Genomic DNA, 23,252 nt, shown 5'->3' on the forward strand with positions numbered 1-23,252 from the left:
ATGGTCTCCTCGTGTCTCCCTGTCTCTCCCTGCCTATCCTTGCCTCTCCCTCGATTCGTTCTCGTCATAATAGAGGAATCTGTTGGTGGCTGCGCGCTTTGGTCCGCCTCTATCGTCCCAAGGGCCGACAGCCACCGGCGCGCTGCTGGCTGTCGAGGTTCGAGCAGGTTCTCAGGAATTCACGACTCATGCGACGACCGGGTGTCCAACTCTGAAACGTATAATGGCATTTAACGAAGAGGAATCGTGTGGTAGCCGGCGTGGCACACCGAGAGAGCTTGCTCCAAATTGCTAGGTCAGGCTAATGTCGAAACGAAGGACGGGAATCGAGGACCGGGGCCTCGGTATTGTTCCGACACCCTTCTCCTTCGCCGCGATGGCTCGTGGGAACACGCCTCTTTTTTTCTTTGCCCATTATCTGCTCGAGCAAGCTCGCCCGATATTTTCGTCCTTTCTCGAAATAACGATTTCTCTTTGTAGCGCTCAACGACCGCCCGACCGCCGCGCCGGGGAGAAGAGGATCACGCCGGGACGAGCCGATCCCGCGATGGGAAATCGATGATGGGTGCGCGCCCGGAATCGGGATCGAACACCGATGAAAATGGTAGATCGAGAGGGGAGGGACGAGGAGGCAACAACGAACCAAGACGAAGCTGGGCTAAACGAAGCTCGGGCTAGTCTCTGAAAACTGGTCTGGGGGAGACAGAGACGCGCGGCCTTAGGACCACAGGAGAGTCGGAGGAGCGGCATTCCCCGGTAATTAGTCTCACCCATAAATTACTGGCTATTCCGTGTCTGTGTTGGTCACAACTCGGTAACGTCCTCGCTTCATCCTCCTCCTCCTCCACCTCCTCCTTCTTCTGCTACTCCGTTCCCCACCGTGCAGTCTACCCATTCCCATTTCCACCGTTTTTTTCGCGTACGTTTTCTTGTCTCTTTTTTTCGCGTTTCTGCTCGCCTCTTTCGAACGTGTTGCGCTCGCGCTATTTTAAGCTCGCGCGAAACGTTGCGCTGCGTTTCTAGCGAATCGCCGCACCGCGCGTCATCTACGCGTGCAAACGGGGTGATGGGAAAGCGATCGTCGCCGATAGAAGGATCCCGAATTCGAATTCGGAGCGTATGGGAACGAAACGAACTCGACTTTGCCGTAGGTCCACGGGTCCGGTCCGATCCGAGAGGATCTCTCGAGCCGCCGAAGGGGCACAGGACCCCGCTGCTAAATGAGCTGTAATACGGACCCCCGCTGACCCCCTTGCACTCCGGGCACCTCGGTTCTTCCTCCTACTATTCTCCCGGTTCGTCCCGTCTCGTTTCTTCCTCGCCGAGCCGTTTGTCGGTCTCTTTCTACTCTTTCCACCGGGCTCTCTCCCCGCTGCCGCGCTAAACTCTCCTCGTCCCTCGAGGAGGTAGGATTCGACGGTAATGATACGGCCACGGCAGACAACTCCTTTTACCGCGTCGCTCTTCCTCGCTTTTGCTTTTCCTGCTTCTTTTCATCGTCGTTGTTATCGCTCGTTTCTTCGTTCGCCGGATGGCACCGCGCGACGGCCGCGCTTTGTCGGCGAATTCGAACTCCGCCGATCGATCCGCAAGGAAAATCCCGCGCATCGTTCGCACACCAGCCACCACCGGTCTCACCGGGGAGAATCGTCGAACGGTTCTCGCCGATTCCACGAACTAACGGAGAACGATCGTGACACCGAGTTGGCCGCGTTCTCTCTCTTTCTCTGTCTCGGTCAACGAAGCAATTGACCCATAGCTCGAGATACCGGCGCCGCTGCGAACGAGATCCGGCAATTGGGTCACTCTCGACCCGTCTCGCTTCTATCTGGGCCGGCGTCGAACACGGGTGGCAACGGTGAAACAGAAGGAAGACTAGTCTCGCCGGTAAACCGGTAGGGGCCGACTTCCTGGTGTCCCGATGCCACCGGTGGATCACCGGTTTATCGGCCCTCGCCACCGCGCCGGTGGTGGTATCGATACGCTTTCCGAAAAGGAGACGTATTCGAAGGATCGTGATCGGCGAGGGGTACCTGGTCGAGAGCAACCGCGGCTTTTGTCGTGGCGGCGGAGATGAAAAGGATGTAGCGAGCCACACGCCGACAGCTTAAGCCCTCGATAGCCCTGTACGATGCGCGTCCGCCGTGTACCGTGTACCGTGTACCGGCGAGCCACGATCGGAGGGAGAGAGAGAGAAAAAGAGAGAGAGAGAGAGAGAGCACAGGGATCAGGTTAGAGAAGCGTTCGAAGGCGAAACAGGCGAAAGGTGGACGCAGCCGCTCGTACTTTCCTGCTGGCCCAAAGAGCGGAACAAGAAGATCCAAAGGGGAATAGGACGAGCAGGGCGAACGGAGAAGACGATGCTACCGAGTCGCTTCGTTCAGGATCGAGTTGCAGAGCGGTGACACGCTTCCGTCGACGGACGGGACGGGACGGGACGGGACGGGACGGGACGGGACGGGACGGGACGGGACGGGACGGGACGGGACGGTACCGAGAGTGCCACGGAAAGAATGTTCATTGTAACCGATATGCGTCTTTCGAGGTGGCGCTACCCGGGAGCGAGAGGAGTTCGCGCGGAAAAGAGGCAAACGAAAGGAAGGGTCGTCGCAAGGATTTGCTCGGCCATGCGTGTCGGGTCCCTCGGGTCTCTCGGATCTGCCGGGTGCCTTGAGAGCGCGAAGAAGCGTCAGAGTGGAGGGTCCAGGCTAATCGTCTTAAATCGCGTTTGCTGCTCGAAACGCGGTGTTGGCTCGCGGAGCCGAAGAAAGGTCGAGAAAAGAAAACGATAGCGGCGCGGCTCGGTCCTCCCTCCGCGAGTCTCTCTCTCTCTCTCTCTTTCTCTGTTGCTCTATCACTCTTCCTCTCTCGGCGGCACGGCAAGGCGGCAGGCAGCAGGCAGCAGGCAGCAGGCGGCAGGTTGCGAAGCGGAGAGGAGCCGAGCCGAGAGGTTCTACGGAGAGTTAAAAGAGGAAAAGAGGGGCTCGGTTGCGTCTCGTTGCCGCCGAGCGGCGCTCACCTGCCTAGTCCGCAACAGTCTCGTACGGTTCGCTCCGACCGGGAGCCTCGTCGCCGATCACGGACCAACGATTCTCCTCTCCTCTCCCCTACCATCGACTGCTTTCCACCTCCGCACGATCGCGCCACGCCGCGCGAGCTTTTCGACCTTCTTCCTTCACCCTTCTCTTACCCTTTCGTCCTTCTTCTCGCCTCCCTTCTTCCACCGTCCTTTTGGTTCTCTCGGCTCGCTCTCCCTTCTCCTGGACGTTCGCCGATTTCCTCCCGATTTCCTCCCGGTTTTCGCTCGGTCTCCAGGCGCGATCTCGTGCACACGCGCCCTTCGATCGTCGTCCGGTAGAAAGAAAAAAGAAAAATAATTCGCATCTTCTCCTTGTTCCCGTTCGATAGGCCCGAGATATAATCTGCTCGACGAACGACGGCGGGGGATGTGGTCGCCGCTGTTGGTTCGAGCACGACGTCGCGACGGTGGTGAGGCTGACGACGTCGACGTCGACGTCGACGTCGATCACGATGGTGCAGTGAACGTGCTAACGGTGATGTCGTAGAGAAACCGCTGTCCGCCCAGGGGTAGGAGAATCGGCAGGAAAAAAGAAAGAAAAGTAGAAGAGGACGACGACGACGACGCCGACGACGACGGACGACGGACGACGACGACGGCGAAGAAGAAGAAGAAGAAGAAGAAGAAGAGCAGCAGAGAACCAAGGCGAATGGTGGGGCAGATGTTCTCTACTGCTCGGTACATTTTCTGGTGGGGGTAAGGCAACACTCAAAGTTCGTGGTGACGTAGTTCTGGCAGGAACGCGACGGGTTTTTGTCCCCGCCGGAAGAAAACGGCAGCTTCCTAGATTCCGACCGCGTCTCATCGGCCGTGCTTTCGATCGAGATCGACGGGAACCGACGGGCACCGACGGAATCGCGTGTTTCGCCGATCGTGTACCGTCGCGTCGACGGAAGGGGTTGAAAGCGGGGAAACCGTAACGGAAAAGTGGACTAAGGGGGAACGCGAACGGGGAAGGGGAACGCGCGGCACTGGTCCGCGAAACCGGAAGAGTTCTCGCTACCCTTCCTTCCGGCCGTTCCTCGATCGGTTCTCCGTGACAGCGGCCATTTGCAATCCATTGCGCCGGCGGATTACGATCCACCAAGCAAAACAGACCGTACAACTTGATTGTTTTTCCATGGTTTCGCGGTACTCCGGAAAGAGGAGATCATGAAGATTCGACGCACTCAATATTTATATCCGTTCGCGTGTTTCAAAGAGGCTGTTTCCCTTTGATCGGCCGTATCCCGAGCGCCTAGCGGCCAAAGAAAAAGTCGAGGAAGAAGAACAGGCGGCGGTGGAGAAGGAAGAAGAGGGCTGCTGCGACCACGTCGAGGAAGATCAGCAGAAGCAGCAGCAGCAACAGCGGCAGCAGCAGCGGCAGCAGGAGGAGAAGGAGGTGGTGGAAGAGGAGAAGGACGAAGTAGAAGCAGAAGAAGACGAAGAGGAAGAAGAAGAAGAAGAGGAAGAACACGATCGTGTTTCGGTGAAGTGTCGACAGAAGCAAAGACCAGATACGAGAAAGTAGTCGAGAGTGAACGGTCGAGGAGATCGGGTGCTCGATAAAGAATTTCTCCTACGAGACTTCTCGGACATTTCCGAAAAGAACCCGACTGTGATCGAACCTCGACGCTCGCCGCTCGCCGCTCGCCGCACGTCGTACGACGGTTCCTCGTAGGTCAGGAATCCCGGGGCACCTCTGACAGAGCTCGATTTTCTTGGGATCCGCGTCGATTCCGGGATTCGACATCCGGCATCCGGTACCCGACGACGCGACACCACCGTACACACCGGAGAAAGGAAGCGATCGGCGGCCGTCGAAGCGTTGCTCCGCGGGGCGGAGGGGATGGAGATGCGCCTCGTTCTCGTGGCGGTCTGCCTCCTTCTCGTCACCCCTATCTCCGGCTCATTCTGGTACGTATTCCTCCTCTCCGTCAGTGACATCCACATGGCAGGCTCCGTCTCTCGAATTTCCTCGTATCTCCACGGTATCGAAGGTACACGTTCCTCGGTTTCGGTTTCGGTTCCGGCGATTACGCGCTCTCGAACCGTCGCGTCTCGTCCCGTCGCTGTAATCGAGAACGTTACACTTTTACGCCGGTAATTACGCGGGAAACGGCCGATCCTCGGAGTCGGTTAACGTCAGTACTTTCTAAACGTGACGAACTAACGAGTGCTCCAGTTCCGAAGTGCGTCATCTGGGTTATCAATTACGCGGCGCGTTACGCGTACGCGGAATGATTAATGACGCCATAAATCCACCTTTGGTAGTTACTGCTGCTCTTCCCCCCCCCCCCGTGAGTAAGACCTGTCCCGAGATTTACGGTTCCATTTCTTCACGGTTAAATTGCTCGTTACGTCGCGTCGCCGGGAAATCTCCTGGTCCTGACCGTCTCCTCTCCGGAGCCCGAAAATTTCGAGTCGAGGAGTCCGCGGAATCCGTGGCCGTCGAGCGACGCGCTTCTTGTGACTGCGTCGTCGCCTGCCGTTGCTGCCGCGAGCCAGGTATCTCGACGAACAGTAAATTATTCGGTAGCTCGAGAGCTGCGCGAGATGCGTACCCGCGTTTATTACGTAAATATTTGTACGACGATAGACCGTTATCGCTGCCCTGCCATCCAAGGTTCCAACATCCAGAGACGAGGCAACCTCTCGTCCTCGTCGTTCTCGTCGTTTATTGTTGTTCGTCGCGGTAGTCGTGTCGCGTCCGATTCGTTTTTCGCGGCGATTTTCTCGGAGAAACTCGTTTCGCGCGGGATTCGTCGTCGACTGGAACGCGCAGGTAAAACCGGCGAAACATAGTGAATACCAGAGCCGCAGGGCGAAAGGTGACGGTGGTCTCTCTCTGAAAGGTCGAGCAAATATTTGTCAACGATTTAAAGGGGATTTCTGCGCGGAGTCTCGACGTTGTACCGTCGCACCTCGCCCACCTACCTACCTGTTCCGCGTCGTCCACACGACCGAGTGTTTGATAAATATATTAGAAGGTTCGTGGTTTGTTTCGACGACAGGTATTTAACAGGTATTTAAGCGGGTTCGAGGAACCTTTCCGGCGAGCGTTAGTCGACTTTTTCGGTGGCGGCGTCGCGACGTCCGGGACGTTGGTTTATCGATCGTTCGCGGGCCTCCGGATCCTTCGGGCTCGAATTCGTGGGCCGATTACTCGATCGGAACCGGATTCTCTCTCTCTCCCTCTCTCAATCGAGATTCCCCGGTTTTTTCGCGACGAATACACTATCCTATCCTCGTTCCCCTCGTTTCGTCGGAGGATCCGCAAATCCTGCCCGTTCCGTTCCACGCACTGCAGCGGAGAGACGCGCGCGGGCCTCGCTGGATCCGTACGATCCACGGGAAAGAACAAAGACGAACGAGCGAACGAGCGAACGAGTAAAGAGGCAAAGAAGCGAGCAGCGAGGATGGACAATGGTCTCGCTCGGAGCGTCACCGTAAATCTCGTCGGGCGCGTATAATTTGTAAGTCGGCAGCAGCCCCGTTTCGTCTCTTTTTCTCCAGCTTCCGCGCTATCCCGCCTCTCCGTTTCTCTCTCTCTTTCTCTCTCTCTTTCTTTCTTCCTTCGCAGCGTCTCCGTTTCTCGCTGGTCAAACCGCGATCCGTCTTCAAACACGAAAGTCGAGAGCGAGAACCCGGGACAGCAGCGGAGTGGATCGGAGCAGCTCCGAGCGCATTCTTACGCCGGGTCCACACCGCTTTTCGCGAACAGCTCTGCAGTCTGGACACTTTAGCGAACAGCTCGTCAGCTACTCGCTCGCAACAGCGAACAGTGTTCGCTCGCCGAGCGGTACATGAAAAGGATCTGCTCGCCAACAGCAATCTCGGCGAGCAGTTCCGCTCAGTGTGGACCCGGCATTACGTAGGCGCGCGTTTCGTCCTCGAAATTCGCCGAGGAGCCGTTCTCGATCGTTAATTTTTGCAAATCGCCCGAGACCTTTCCTTGATTTCTCTTTGCTCGTTGGATAGGTGCAACCTGTTCGACGGATCGCAGCGCGCAGGTTGAGAAAGGTGACCGGCGATCGTCGTCGCTCGGCCACGGTATCGTAACGACCAGTTGCCGATAATACGATAAGGTTCGGTCGGGTCGCGAAGTCGGCCAATGAGCCGCGGTGGGCAGTCCACGGCTACCTTCTCGCTGGTTGGACAACCCGGTACTCCCACCAGATGCGCTCTCTCTCTCTCTCCCTCGGTCTCTTTCTCTCTCCATCTCACCTGGCCTCTACCGTTTCTTTCCCGTGGCGAGTACAGTCATAATCGTAAGAGCGGGCAGACCGTGTGACGCGAGGTCACGCGTTTTCGCATCGATCGACGAGCACGCCGCCGCACCGCGGTGCGTTCTCGCTCAAACGATATGCCGAAACCGCGTTTCCACCGAAGCACAGTCAACCAAATCAGATCAATTCATCCCGAGCCCGTTTGCTCCCGACAGGGAGCGTATTTCGGTCAGCCGCAGTCTCTCGTAGTGCTTATTTTCGGCGCGAACGTTCCTCGAACGTTTCGCCGAGGATTAGTAGCCTCTCGCTCGCGGGTTTACCCACTCGCAGTCGTAAAAGCCGGTGCTTTTCGGTCGAACCAGGGACGCGCGCTCGTTGCCAACGTAAACACGGAAAATTTGTTCCCTTCTCGCTGCAACGTTTCATCGACGCAACACCGAGCCCTCCGCGCTCTTCCTCCGGAACTCCTTCCGCGATCGTTCTCTCGTCGAAACGATCGCGAGGACAGCGCAATCTCCCACCCGGCCTATCCACGGTCAGCTTCGATTCGATCTACGCGAACGGAACGATAAATTTAGTGGTCGGCTCTCGAGTCACGCGCGCACTCCATCATCCTCGACCGCGACATCTCGATCCCCAACTTGCAAGACAGAAATAATTTTGTCCGGTTCTGATTTACCGCTGAACCGACAACATTACCGAGATTCTGAGCGCGGTTCCCTCGCGGAGGACTTTACACGAGGAGGGAAAGGTGCAACGGTTCTGCTAGACCTCTCTTCCCGTTTCACCGATCATTTTCGTCGAGAGCGGCACCCACTTCTATTCGCCGCCGCCGCCGTTTGCCAGATCGATCGATGTAACCCGTTCGCGAGATTTCCGAAACGAATTGTTCCGTCGAACCGTTGAATCGTCGTGCCAAATGCCCGATTTGTCACGGTCACAGCTGACTGGAAATACGCCGCCAATTGGCAACGACACGCGTGTCAGAAACGAAGCGCAACGGCACGCACGAACCGCGAGCCGCTGTTGCCGCTGACCCAAACTCCCCCAACGCTTTTCAATCTCCGCTCACGGCCGGCTCTGCCGATTATTCCAGAAATTCTCGAGTCCGGGCGAAAGCGAATATTCGTGGACCGTGGATTTTTACCCGTTCGACTCGCAGATAATTGGTTAACTCGGTTAAAAACGTATTAGCACAAATGGATACTCGTGCTGATTAACAGCTTATCGACTATCGGGTGATCGGTGAACGCAAGGAGAATCGATTTTCGTGGAATGCTTCGACGAGGGCGTAGCCGCGTTTCGTCGCGGAAGAATTTGAAATTGTTCCGCGGCCGCTATGCCCGGAATTTTAAGACCCTCTCGTTACCCGGGCTTACCGCTCTAATTTTATTAGTGCGCGATTCGGTTCGATCGGATTTCATTAGACCGCGTGCCTGGAATAATCGGCGGAGCGCGTACGCGCCCCGGATACGGCAAGGAAACGGAAACGGTGGTCGATTGCGTCGCGAGAGCCTCCTCTCTTCCGCTCGAGCGATCGAGAGGCTCGGCCGAGGAGTCTCGAGCCAGGAATTCCTGGAGGTTCTTGGGAAATGACGGCCGAAACGCGATCTAAGCGAGCTAACCCTTGCCACCAATTTGTCCGGACATTCTCGGGCCGTGGCCGGGTGGAGCGGGCCTTTTTTACGCTCGCCGATCATCCACGATCATAATTAAAACAAGATTGTCAACTTTAAACGATAGCGTTCGCTTTAAAGGAAAGCTCTGGGGGAGCGGCCACGGACCGTGTCTCGTTGCTCCGTTTCGTTCGCTTCCCGCCTCCTGTCGCGTGGCTTCTCAACGCGCGGCAAAGCAACAAGAGGATGATTTAGATTAAGTGCGCATATTTAGCCGGCACGAGCCCTGTTGTGACTTTCGACTTCCGCTCGGTGTACTTTTCTTCTCGAGTTTTCTGCTGCTGCTCTCTTTCTCTCGCGATTCTCCGCGCGGCCGGTTGACGAATTCCTTCGTCGACGGGGGTAGAGATGAACGGGTAAGAGAAATTAGCGTGGTGGGCGAGATCGATAGGACCGGTCGATCCCTCGAGGGTCCCCGGAGGTTCCCGATTTCCGTCGTGTTTTCTTCCTATCCTCGAGGGTCTCGTCCGGTCGGTGCGAGATATTCAAGGAATTCGACGATGGACCGAGGCAGCTCGCGTTCCTTTTCTGCTCGTCCTGCTGCTCGCGTTCCTCGTTCCATGCCTTCTTCTTCGGGGTTCTTTCGGCAGCCGGGGGACGGTCCGTTCTCCTTTTTCTCGCGCTCTCTATCGAGAGCTTCGTTCTCTCTCTCTCTCTCTCTCTCTCTCTCTCTCTCTCTCTCTCTCAGTCTCTCGACGGGCTCCGAGGCACTCTAGCATGTACGAGCCGAGCGAGGCCAGCTACGTTTGCTCTCTCGTCACTGTCTATCCGAGCAGACAGCGTGGAGCTGCCTTCGAGCAAAGTGAGTGCGTCTAATGAGGCAATAAATAAGTCGACCGCCCTAACCGGCCTCTCCACGCTTTTCGTTCGCGACGACGTGTCCATCCTCCAGTTCTTTTCTTGCATGCGCGTACGCGGCCACCACCACCACCCCTTCCTCCTTCCTTGTTTCACCTTCCTCCTCCTACCCAGGGAATACTATCCTCCGGTTCCTACCGTCCGGTATCGATCCTCTCCCAGATTCCCTCACCCGAATTTCATCGGCTCTCGATCGTTTCTCGCGGGCAGCCGTCGCCCAAAGCGAGTTCTTGACCACTCCAACGTGCAACTCCATCGTACCGATCTCGCCCGGTATTAATAGCCCGCGAGGCGAGTAAACGAGCAAACGAGCGAGCGGAATCGTCGGAAGACGAGAGACGCGTTCGCACTAATAACGTCGTAAGGTTACTCGTAGCGAGAGATGTATCGGCAGACCGCGCGGATCGCCGCGTTTATTTGCGTTAGGAGAGGCTAGCTGCGCGCTCGTTAAAGAGCAAACGCAAATATTCCTCGGCTGTCATCCTTTGAACCGTAAGTTCGGGACAGTGTCACGCAGCAGGGCTTCTTCACTCTTCTCCGGTATCTGGTTCCTCGGCTCGCGTCGCGTCGCGTCGCTTGCCGTATTGTTATGCGAGTCGAAAAACGGAGAGAAACCTTCCTCTTTCCGTCCCGCTTCGGCGCGGCCCGCCGGAGAAATTCGCTATTTTTAGCTCGCTCGCGCTAGTTCCTCGTTTGTTAGCACCGAGATAAGAGAATCGAGTCGCAACTTTCGACTCCTCGCACGAGGACAGAGAGAGAGAGATTTACCGAGTTCCCACGGAAACCGTGAAACTCCACGCCGTTACCGTACTTTTAAATCAACCGCGTGTCCGGTTCCGGTGTGTTCCCGAGGGTGGCGCGGTCCGTTAACCAATGATCAAGAGTCATCGATTTTTGCTCGTTGTTGGTCGAGATGCGACGGTCCCGCGAGAGACGGTGCACGCATCATATTTTGCCGCTCGGACAAGAACGGTGAGCGTAGCATAGCGGAGCACAGTGAAGAACCAGACGGGGGGAGAAACGTTTAGGGTTTTTTGGTTGAGGGCGAGTTGCGGTCCGCGAGCAACCGGCTTGGTTCGCGCCGAGCTTCGATCCCTCCGGTTCGCGAGTTTCTCGCGAATTCTTGTCCGCGTATCCGACGTTCTTGTCCTCGCTGTTACAGTCGCCGTTCGAGGCAAAGAATCCTCGCCCAAATGACGATGTCACCGGCGCGGCGTAGGACTCTCCGCCGCGCCGCGCCGCGCCGCTCCGGCCGTATTACCGCTCGGACTTCTCCTGTTTCTTCTCGGTGTTCTTGTTCCTCCTGTTGTTCCTGTTCTGGTCGCGGTTCGTGCGGAACGAAAAGCGGCAGAGCCGTCGCTGGCCGCAACCAGCGTCGTACACGGGCGCGAGCAACCGTCCTTAACGGAATTATTGCCATTAAGGTCGTTGCATTCCCGAGAGGCCGTTGTGTACGCGCCCCGGCATCCAACCGACGCAGAACTAATGATCTTAATTAACGTTTCGTAACGAAGGTCGCTCGGACTGTCTTCCCGCCCCCTATCCTTTCCATCTGCCTCCTCTTCGACGTTTCCCCTTTCCTTTCGTTTCGTCTCGTCTCATCCCGTCCCGTCCCGTCCCGTCCCATCCCAGCTCGTCTCGTCTCGTCTCGTATCGTTTCTCTTCTTCCGATCGGTACACGGGTCCTCTTCTTCTGCCGGTTCTCGGACGTTTTTACGTTCGGATCCCGGTCTTGATCCTTCGTTCGTCCCTGTTCTTCTTGCTCTTCTTCTTCTTTCTGGTCCCGAAGGAGAGAACTCGCGGTTCCCACCGTGTCCGCGATTCCCTTCGACTCCGATTTCTCTTTTTGCCAGACCGTCCGAACGCTTCTTTCTTGCATCGGTTCGGTTCGCCGTGTGTCCGTTTCTGGATAGTTCTTTGCTGGTACCCTGTCACGAGTACAATGGCTTCGGAGATTTAATTACCGTAATGGCTGCGCCGTGTCCGCAGTCCCTTTTGTTACTCTTTACCTATTCCGGCTCTCTCGGCTTTCAGGGGGGGCTTCGATTCGATCCGATCCGATTCGAGAGCGAACAACCCCCATCGGAAAAACCTTTTTCTCGATCGAACCCTCTCCCTGAACGACGATTCACGATTTCCAGGACCGTTGGAAATCAGCTGGTGATGGACCCGATGCTGATCTGCAAGAAAACCAGAAGACTGAAGGGCAAGATGGCGGAGATATGTCGAAAGGAGCCCTCGTTGCTCAAGGAGATCGCGAGGGGTGTGCAGGTCGGGACCAGGGAGTGTCAGTATCAGTTTCGAAATCGCAGGTGGAACTGCACGACCATCCGAAGGTCTCTCAGGAAGATTTTGCTGAGGGGTGAGTAACGAGAGTAAACCGGGTAACGACGCGTGGACAACTAGAGCGGATCGTGCGCGGACCGTTCGGAGATTAGGCGAGCCGGATGTCGATTACACGCTGCTCCCTTTCGAGCCTCCGGACCCTGATTCGTTACGATGAAACGCGGCCGGAGAGACCGGACGGAACGCCTCCGGAAGACGTTCTCTCCTCGGGGCCTGTTTCGCTCGCGAGCTCCGCCTTGACATTGATCGCTCTATTCGAGACGAATCGCGGCCGATCGATGACGCGTCCGCGTCCTCGCGAATCGGTACGGCTCTGTTCGCCGCGCCGCACAGTGCCGTGCCGGGCTGGTTGCAGCAACGATCGCGGTCCCACCGATCTCGAAAATCGTTCGCGTACACGCATCGACGTCGCGTGTCGCCGTTCGGGATCCGTAGGCGGCGCGAACCTCTCGATTCTCGGCCCTTTTTTCCCTCGATTCCGACGCAGGGGGCGTTTCGTTTCGCAACAGACGATTGCAACTATCACGGTAGATTCGAACGGCGAGAAACCAGTGTCCCTTCGGTGGGTGCTCGTACCCGGATCTCGTGAAGTACGCGCGATCTCTCGAGCGAACGATTTTCCTGGAATCGAAACGGTCCGAATCTTTGGTCCGACTAAATGGAACAAATCGTTCGGCCGATCGAACTCGGGTCTCGAGTTGGTGCGCGAGGCAAGAGATTCTCACGCGGCTGGATTAGCGCGCGTTCCGAACCAGACGAGAAGGAGAACGAACCTGTCCGCGTGGCTCGCTTAGTTACCCGTCCGATGTATTAATTCCGGGTGATCGAGCACGACAACTAAATCGAAGACAGCGTGTCCAATAGGCCGGACTGCTCTCTAGGTTCCGCTATCAGATCGGTGCCTTTTGGTAGCTTGACAGATTGACACTGTCCGTCGGATATTAGTGGCAATATGTTCCCTTAATTAAAGGCTTCATTGCCGGACAGGGCCCTGTCCTCGAGGACCGTTCCGTTTCGTCTTCTTCTCTTCTCCCGTTGATCGTCTCTTCTCCTCTCGTCTCTCTTCAGCTCCCTTTTTCGACATCCCCCGTTCGCCAGGATCGCGAGATTACCATCGATCCTGTCGATCGTGGTTCCTGCGCGGACCCGATACGATTCGTCAGCGGGCTAAGGGCCGAGGGATTCGAGAGAGAGAGAGGGAGAGAGGGAGAGAGGGAGAGTCAAGAGAGCAGCCTACAACCACCCGGCGCAACGTGCCGACGCGACGCGTGGATTCCAGGCTGGACGATCGATGATCGAATTATATCCGACACTGTCGGCAATGCCTGACGATCGGCGCTCTCTCGCTCGGAGAGATTCCAGGCGATACGGTTCGTCGTATTATTTCACGACCGGACTCTCCGGCCGTCTCTCGAAACCTCCACACGGGATTAATTAACCCTCTCCCCCTCGGCCTCTCTCGCCCTCTCGCCCTCTCGCCCTCTCGGTTTAATATTTGCTACGCGCGCAATCTTTCCGCCGCACGATGGAATTCACGGAATCGAATTCCGATACCGCACACGCGGCGGGACGCGCAGACCAGTCTCCCGAGTCTCTCGAGGCTCGACCGGACCGACGGGCTCTAATTTGCGTTCCACCTGGCGCTTACGAGCCCCCCTCATCCCACAAAAACGATACCACGCCGTAAAGACGACAAAGTCCGATTATATTATGCTTCGTATGAGAATCGTAAAGATCCTCGCGGCGGCTGCGTCGTAAACGACCGACAAGCTTCCGTTGCTACCGATTTTCCCCGTGATCGTAATTAGCTGCGTGGCCGCCGCGCCGGTTGCTTTGCGTCGCGTCGCTTCCCGTCGGTCGACGAACCTCTCTCTCTTTCTCTCTCTTTCTCTCTCTTTCTCTCCCTCTGTCTCTCGTGTTCGGGAAAACGAAGGTTCCCTCAAACCTCGAAACGGTAGTCGACTCTCGGCTCGGTTCGGTTCGGTTTCGTACGGAAAAAAGGTTGAACGGCAGGTACATAAATCCCGACCGCCGCGCCGGGTGCGTTATTGTCCAGCGTGGATCGATGACAGGGCCGGCGATGTGTTAACCGGTCGTTTCGGGTGACAATCCTGGACGTCGTCATTTATCTGCGGCCCCGGGGCGAAGACAGCTCGCCCTGGGAAGTCCTCGACAAGAAGAATATATACGAGTTTTTGGCCCACCCTGGGCGAAGTAGCCGTGCACCACCTTAAACACGCTTTTGTTACGTTCGCGGGGGTCGCAAACGCGTCGGCCCGGTATTTGCAAATACTCCGCAAGCCTCTTCTCCGATCCTGTGAAACACGCGCTCCGGGCTTCTTCGAGCGAGTTCGATTGGCCTCGAGGAGGCCTCTGATTTTTTGGGACGGGCCATTGGTCGAGTTTCGGATCGGTGGAGAGAAAAATTCGTGGTAGCCGGCGCGGTCGATCCTCGGGGCTCGAAGGATCGAACCGAGGAAAAATTCCTAACGGGCGGGCACAGATGGAAAAGGCGAAGAGGGCCGAAAACAGGCACGCTACCGGCGGCTCCTATCTTAATTCTCGATTGACGTTTATTTATCTGGCGACGTTTAATTTTTATGGGCGCGATCCGACCGATAGGTTAGCCCCGCAGGTAGCTCCCGCTGTGTGGTCCGAGTTCGGAGGTAGATCCGAGGTTGGACTGGTAGAACATTCGTGGACGAGCAGCACCTCTTAATTGAGGGGTGCCGCGTGTCGCGATAAGAGGAACACGGGCGTCAAAACCCGTGGAAAGAGCTACCTAGGGGGAAACGAAAGGAGGAAGGAATTTATTGTGCTGCCACACGGTCCGGCATCGCGGGACCAGCACCACGACGACGACGACGACGACGACGATGGCAAACCTCTAGAAATCTTCCGAGCCAACCTGGATACGCTGCCTGTCTCCCAGTCAAATTAACAGAGTGGTTCTGCTTCGGTTCCGAGTTCCCTCTCGGTTCACCCGGGGGATATTTCGTGGCATGGACTCTCAACAAATTGCTCTTTCTTCGGTGGATCGTTCGGGGGACATGATTCGGTACGACCGCCGAGATTTCGATGGCCTCCGAGGACGAACGCGGGTGAACGACCGGCACGGAACCTCCGTACGCGGTCCAACTTTTCCCAGAGACGGTTTTATCGGTGGTTTTCGCTCGGTTGTAGAGGTCTCTTCTACCACGGGCATGTATCGGCTCGAAAACTCGTGTTCGACCGACGTTTCTCGGCTCTAACGACGATGCTCACCTTGGCGCGTTAATAAACTCGAGCCCCATCTCGCGCGATTCGATCGGTCCGCCGAATACATACATACATACATACATACATACATACGTTCTCTGAACGATCTCATTCGCGCTAATTGCCGCGGCCTGTTCGACTCGACAATGACGACGACGTCTCGGCCGGTCGATACGAAAATAAACTCGAAAATTCGTGTCTACGGACACGACAGCGATTAAGCGATCAAGCGTAGTAGCTCTCGTGGGAATAAAGAGGACGGTTTACGCTTAATAAACCACGCTTTCGACCAAGGTGGTCCCTCGGATATGTGCCGTCTCGGTCTCGGAGCCGCTCCGAGACACACCGGGTTTCGCGTTTATCGGTAATAGGGTGGGAGTGGCGAGCTAAATGGAATCGCCACTAAATCGGAGGCTAATTATTTGGCGGCAAGAGCGCAGCGAGCGGCGTCGCCGGCTCGTAAAAATTCGCTCCTGAATATCTCATCGGATCCCCGATCCCGCATCGCTGGAATCTTCCAGTAAACTCGGTAACTTACGACTCGGTGGGTCCTGCTGCCGTCCCCGTGGCTCGCGATTCGATCGTTTTCCATCACGAGCCCGTCGAAGACGCTGTTTCGAAGCTCCGCGGGAGAATCAACCGGGAGGAAAGAAGAGAGAAGAGAGAGAGGAGAGCGCGCGGTACGATAATCAGCGAGCTAAAACCGATTTAGCGCCGCGGCGCTAAGTGTTTTGTCGCCTCGCGTACTCGGTGCTAACTAATGCGCTCCGTAAAGGACGCGGATCCGTCTCGGACGCCTCTCTTTCTCTCCTCTTTCGCCACGAATGTGAGTCTGTTGGCCGACGCGTTTTCCACGAGCTGGACACCGACACCTGCGCCTCCGAAGATTGCCACACACGTCGCAGCCGATCTGTTCGTAGCGATTTCTTTTTCGGCTCGCAGAACCACGCCAACGTAATCTCGACGCTTTGCTCGTTCGAACGTGTTTCTAACGGTTTCGTACCGAGAAACGACTGTCGATTCGAGGAATCGCGCGAAACTCAATTGACACGGTGCCACGCAGGTGGAGGGGAGCCGGGCAGACCTCCCCAGGTGAGTTTCAGCGAGGTAATATCCAACGATTTATCCGTGGCACTCCAGCAGCGAGACGGTGGTCGACTCGTCGACACCCTCGCCGCAGGAAACAACAATACGCGAGCTATGAGCGCCGATTATGGGGGAAGCGTGTCTTCCGGCTGAAAAGGGAAACCCGAATTTTTCTCGCTTCCAGCCTCGTCTCGCGTCATCGTCGCGGCAGGAAGGAAATTGCCCGTGACTAAACGTGCCTCCGGTGTCCACTGTCAGCGAGAACCGTAGCCTTTTCGGCCGTTCATCCTCCGACTCTTTTCACCTTTTCACCGTCTTGACGCTTCCCCATTGTGCGGCGGTTCACGGGTCGCATACCGATCCGCGTTCTCGATTTAAGACGGCGCTAGGTCCTCTCGTTCTCGGCGGACCAGCCGTACCGATGCGTTTCGATCGACTTGAACATCTTTCGATCGGCGCGTCTTGACCGTTATCGTTTTTAAAATAGATGTAGGCACCACGTCCGAAAAATTCGAGATGCTCGAATCACCGTGTATTATTTCGCTTGCAATTCTGGATGCAAATGGGTTGAGCATCCACCGGGCGCCGCGAGACTCCGATACTTTTCCCGGGGACTGTACTCGGCGATGGCTCGATGTACCGCGAAGATGCGCAGCCGGTATTCCCCCACAAAGGATTGACAATAGCAAACAGTTTAATGTCCCGTACGTTTATTGTATCTCGGCTACCGTGGCTTTAACTTCCATCGGAAGAATCGGAGAAAGGGTGAAAGGAGAAGAGGAGGAGACGAGAGAGGAATGCCGGGACAGATCTGTTATTCTGTTAGACTCTGGCCGTTCGCCGGTGACATTTGAATGCTCGGTCGATTTCACGAGTCGCCGAAGGGAGCTTGCCGGAGAGCAGGAGGAACACCGGGAGGGAGAGAAAACGAGAACTTCCATATCTTTTGCGTTCAGCGTTCAGCGTTCTGCGTTCTGCGTTCTCCGTTTCAACGTGGACCCGTGGTGTCCCCTTCGCCTCGCGTCGCGGCTCCGCTCGGTTCGAACCACCGCCTCGTAATCTCGTCGAGGTCTGGTCTCTGTGCCGCGAATCGCCGTTTTCCCGGCGAATTCCCCGCGACGACACGGTCTAGATGCGCCTATTTCGCGATGGCCAAAGAAAAGAGGAACGAAGAGAAACGGAACGGACGGATAGAGAGAAGATTCGCCGTAATTACCGTGGTATCTTCGAGTCTCCGGGCTGCTTCGGCTGGCAAAGAGCACGCGGGACGACGGGTGTCGACCGGCCGGAGACAGAGAAAGGGAGAGGAAGAGGGAGAAAGAGAGTCCGGAGGAGACCGAGGAGAAATTCCTGCGAGAGAAGAGAATCCAGCGGTGATACCGCGCCGCTCAAAAATCTCGCGGAATCCCGAGAAAAGGCGAGTGGCCGTTGCCGCAATTGGTCATTGGGCGATTTTTGCTGGCATTCATGCGTCGGTTCTCGCTGTATTTATTGGAGAGGTTTCTCTCGTACTATCCGCTATACACGGGGGTTAACTAAACGCGTATTCCGCGCGTTCCCTCTCCCTCTCCCTCTCTCTCCTCCCGTGTTCGATATTCTTCTCTTTATTTACGAACGCGGCTCGCAATTTATGCCTCGCTCGCCTACAGCCCCCCACCTTTCCCCCCGTTCCTCGGCTATCCTTTCGGACCACCGGATCTATTCGCAATTAGAGCGGAGACGAGCGGACGGTCGGGTAACACGGCATCCGGTCGCTCGAGCGCGATACCACTCGATTCGATCCGACGCGATTCGTTTCGTTTCGTTTCGTCCCGTTTCGAAAAGGGCCGACGCGAGAACGGCCGGGAGAGCCGATTTACGGACGCGAGCCGATCGATGCACCGAGTCGGTCGGCCGAGCGCGATCTATTGCGCACGAATCGGCGCATCCACCGCGATAAATCGCGAGCCGGCCAAACAAATCACTCGACGAGACCGATCGATGGTATCTGGCCGCGTCGATCGGCCGAGCCGGCGACATAATTCCTACAATGGCGGCACGATGCACCGCGTCGTCGCAAATTACACGCTTACATAATCCCACGGACCGATTAATCACCGCGCGATTTACGACCGAGCGTACACTCGAGGCTGCGCGCTCCGGAGCCGAAGATCGAACTCGCAGGCGCACGCTCCTTGACTCGGCGACGAGCCGCGCGAAAATTCCATAAATCAACGCGCTTCCAATGTCCCGCGAATCTACGCGATTCCGCAATTTCACGGCAATCAACCGAATACCGCTCCCGTCTACGCGTCGATCTCCGATCCGCCGTGCACGTCTCTCGAATCGCGCACCGTTTAACCTTTTCGGTGGCAATCTTCTCCCGTTCGGCTCCCTAAAAGTGCTAATCGTTCCGTAAATGCACGCGCATCGTCCCTCTCAAGCTGTAATTCCTGCTGTCGTACGCTTTGTAGCTTATCTGGAGCATCGATTAATTAACCGGAGAAACGCCAGGTCGCGCTTCCCACACACATTTTCCGTTGCGAAGCGAAAGTGGCGCGTTTGCTATTGCCAATTTTCTAATGGATGGTTGCAAAAGCTCGCACCAACCTAAACCGCGAACGAACGACACGGATACCACACTCTTCCCTCGGTGCAAGAGTTCGGGGCAAATCGAGTCGGCGAAAGAGACGGCGAGATCCATACTCCGAACGGAAGCGCGATCGGTGTTCGTTCCCGAGTGCGTCGATTCGCGAGTAAACGCGAAAATCAGGGGCGACGCAGAGGAACGGAAGAGGCAGGGACGAGAAGGAACGGGGGAAGAAGAAGGAGAAGAAGAACACTCGCAATTAAACACGGCGTAACTCTCGCTCCGAGGATAATGCCCCGGAATGCTGATAATTGGCTGAGCCGTCGAGGCGACCCGAGACGATGGCCGCGGTCCGTGCACCTGGCAGCCCGGCACTGCAAGATCATCGGCTCGCGATCCCTCGTGTCTAATTGATTCGAAGTGATTTATATTACCTGCTGCTTCTCTCCGCCTCGAACATTCCCCGACCCCTCGGCCACGCTCTTTTACCTTTTCTTCGCTGCGAATGCAACCGCCGCTCTGCACCGCACTGCACGGCTCTGCACGGCTCTGCACAGCTCCGTCCAGCTTTGCACAGCTTTTGCGCCGCCTCGATCGCGAGTCTGTACAGAGTATACGAGAATCGCGGTCGCGACCGATCGCGAGACGAATTTGAACGCGTCCAGCAGCGAGAGACAGCCGCGCGAGCGAGCCCTCCTTTCTTTTGCCTGTTGCCTCGGCGGAGGAGACAAACGGGCTCCCTGCTAATGATCGATCGGACCCGCGATCGTCTTACCTCATATTCACGGGGCGCGGAACGAACGCACGGTAGATCGGACGATTTCGTCGCGTTGAAAGATCGATGAGAACTCGCGGGAACGAGGGGAACGCGATCGCGATCGGAGGAACGGCGAGCCCAAAGCAAAGGCAAGGGACGCGGCCAACTGGCAACGAACAGAAACTCTCGGGGCTCGGAGAGCTCGGATGCAACGGCGAACGGCAACAGCAGTCGAAGCAACAGGCAACGGAGGCTTTCGCTCTCGAACCTCGATATCAGATCGCTCGTATAAAACTATCGTATCGTTTAAATACGCACTGAAAGGTGAGGCGATGCATCGGAAGATACGCGGGCGGTGGCAGGCAGGTTCTCTCTCTCTCTCTCTCTCTCTCTCTCTCTCTCTCTCTCTCTCTCTATCTCTCTCTCGGAGCCGCGTCTTCTCGTTCCGTCTGTACGTTCGTTCATCCGTCCGTCCGTCGGGCCGTGCGTCGATCCGCGCCGAAGATACCCGGCTGGAATCCATGGGAACCACCGAAGAACCAGACTTAACGCGTACGTGTAACCCCTTCCCGCGTTCTCGCGCCCGTCCAGAGAGCCCATCCCGTTCCCCGTTCCCCGTTCTCCGCTTGGTTTCGGCGCTGCTCTTCCAGGGTATCCTGCTTCGAGGATTTTTTCCGTCGCATTTTCATCGCGCCCGATGTCGCTCGAGATTCCGCGTCGCGTGCTTTGATCCGCGACATTAGTATGCCCGACTGGTTTCCGCCGGAACGTTTTCGAAACGGATAATTGCTTCGCGGCTCGCCGCGTCCCACCTCGCCTCGCCTCGCCTCGGCGCGGAAACGCTTCGCTTCGCTTCGATTCGATCGCTCCCCCGACCGGCAGATCTGCTCGCGATACTCGACCGGGTACGGCGGGTCTCCGGTGTCCTTCCACCGTTTCCCGCGGCCCGTTCGACCGAACCCGTAATTGGCCCCGCATTCCGCGTTACGATTATAAGTTAATCCAGAGACCCGCAAGATTCTATCTGTCGCGAGCGACTCGAGCGAATCGAGCGACGCGAACTCTCGCCTCGCGAAGAGAAAAAGAGAGAGAGAGAGAGAGAGAGTCCAAAGGGACTCGCACGGGGCGGCTCTCCCTGTTCCTGGCGAGAGACGGGCAAACCTCTCGAGAGCCGAGAGAAAGAGAGAGCTCTTCTCTTGGACACGCGGAAGTGGAGAGAAAAAAAAAGGATTCGGGAGGATTTGCAAAACCCGGATGCCGGGAGCAGGTGAGAGACAATGGGTGACGAAGATAGAGAGGGGGAGGGACATGGAGCACCGCTGCTGCACGGATGCGGTGGTAATCTGCCGTTTTGAAAAGGGGTGGAACTCCGCCGTGTTTTGTCCGCCTAATGATGGAGTGGAGACGTGACAGGTGAAACCGAATACACACGCCACCGAAACCCGTCGTCGCGGCCCTCTTGCTCTCCCGCCCCTGCCGCCCCTGCCGCCCCTGCCACAGAGACCTTTCTCCTCTCCCGATTGCGTCCCCCTCGCGTCGACTCGTTGCCGCGATCTTCAGGATTCGACTGTCTATTTTCAGATACCAGGGAGACGGGTTTCGTGAACGCCATCACCGCGGCGGGCGTCACCTACGCCGTCACCAGAGCCTGCACCATGGGTCACCTCGTCGCGTGCTCCTGCGACAAGATGACGTCGAAAGGTAAGAGTCTTACGATTAGCTACCGCTCGCGGGAGGTTTGCTTCGATTTCGCGAGTCTCTGAACCCTGTGTGCAGGTAACCGTCTCGGCAAGTTTATCCCGACTCCCGAGATCCAGAAGAGTCTGCCGACCGAGGGCGACTGGGAATGGGGAGGATGCGGGGACAACGTCAAGTTCGGCTTCAAAAAGTCCCGCGAGTTCATGGACGCGCCGTACCGGAAGCGCAGCGACATCAAGACGCTGGTCAAGCTTCACAACAACGACGCCGGTCGTCTGGTAGGCAATTTACAAACGGCTCGTCTTCCCTTACACCTTAGACCGCGACTAATTTCCTTCGTAAAAGGCTATATATACAACGAATCCATAGTGAAATATCCATTAGCATCCATTAACACGTTCAATGCTCGTCTTCGTCGAGAAAAAAAATTTGATTGAATAGAACGCACCTCCGGAATATTGTCCGGCAGCTGAAAGTTGAAATCAAAGTCGGGGACCCTCCCTTGTTAGTTCAGGATTATCTCGTGCCCGGGCCGCTCGGTGGCCCTCGGGTCTCCGGGGCGCCAAGGCAAGGGGACGATGAACGACTTTGGTTTCGGTTGGTGTGCGCAGGCGGTGCGGGACTTCATGAGGACGGAGTGCAAGTGCCACGGGCTCTCCGGCTCGTGCACGGTGCGCACCTGTTGGCGGAAGATGCCACCGTTCCGCGACGTGGGCAACCGGCTGAAGGAGTCGTTCGACGGCGCGGCCAAGGTGATCCCGAGCAACGACGGGCACAGCTTCATCACCGAGGGTCCGACCATCAAGCCGCCGGATCGGTTCGATTTGATCTACAGCGAGGACTCGCCCGACTTCTGCAAGCTGAACAGGAAGACGGGCTCACTGGGCACCCAGGGACGTCGCTGCAACTCCACCAGCCAAGGCGTGGACGGCTGCGAGCTGCTCTGCTGCGGCCGTGGCTACGACACCCGGATCGTCAAGGAGAAGGTGAACTGCGAATGCAGGTTCCGCTGGTGTTGCGAGGTCACCTGCAACACTTGCCTCGACAAGAAGACGATCAACACCTGTCGTTGATCAGCAGGTTCCTCCCGGCTCGCAATCTTTAGGCTAGAAAAACGTTGTTGTAATATACGCGTCGCGCGCGGATCGAGTCGCGCGTTGGTTGCGGGACGAGCGGCAAAGCTCGTCTCTCGCCGTTCGAAGCTTTCCAGGTATCTCCAGCTGTTCGTTTTTAAGCATTTCCTCGCGCGCACGAAAAGATTCTCGCTTTTCCGCTTGCGTCCTCCGCTCTCGAATTATATCCTACTCTCTTCTCTCCCTCCACGCGGGTTTCTGTACATAAGACTGAATCGAACGAATCGTTTATTATAACGTACATTGTGCTCCGTCAAATAAAACCATGTATCTTCGGCCACGAGAATTCTCGTTCGTTACTCCCGATCCGCAGACCACGCAAAACCCACGATATCCCCGTGACATCGAACAGTCCCGGAACATACACATACATGGGAGGAGGGAATCGATCCGGTGGAACGAAAGGTAAGCGATTCCGCGAGCGACTCGCGAGGAGGAAACGCGCGCGGAGAGAGCCACGGGACGCGTGGTGCGGCCACGACCACGACACGAAGAGATAAAGGATGGAGGGGAAGTCGCCGGTGAACGTCGAGAAGTTAGGAGGCCTCGTATATTAACGCGTCTTGTAGAACACAGGCTTTTAG

General features: G+C 56.7%; 1 protein-coding gene across 2 annotated transcripts; it reads left to right on the forward strand.

The window, feature by feature from the left end:
* Positions 1-475: 475 nt before the first annotated feature.
* LOC143362157 (protein Wnt-6) lies at positions 476-22,948 on the forward strand. Of its 2 annotated transcripts, XM_076802072.1 has the most exons (6): positions 476-756; positions 3,409-4,975; positions 11,963-12,183; positions 21,419-21,538; positions 21,614-21,813; positions 22,147-22,948. In XM_076802072.1, the coding sequence occupies exons 2-6, from the start codon at positions 4,908-4,910 to the stop codon at positions 22,606-22,608; spliced, it is 1,071 nt and encodes a 356-aa protein (XP_076658187.1). In that variant the 5' UTR covers positions 476-756; positions 3,409-4,907; the 3' UTR covers positions 22,609-22,948. The 2 variants fall into 2 exon arrangements, with proteins under 2 accessions (XP_076658187.1, XP_076658186.1); XM_076802071.1 differs by lacking the exon at positions 476-756 and having other exon boundaries at positions 2,487-4,975.
* Positions 22,949-23,252: the final 304 nt, after the last annotated feature.

Source organism: Halictus rubicundus, chromosome 16 (genome assembly GCF_050948215.1).
Source record: "Halictus rubicundus isolate RS-2024b chromosome 16, iyHalRubi1_principal, whole genome shotgun sequence".
In the NCBI taxonomy this organism is placed as follows: domain Eukaryota; kingdom Metazoa; phylum Arthropoda; class Insecta; order Hymenoptera; family Halictidae; genus Halictus; species Halictus rubicundus.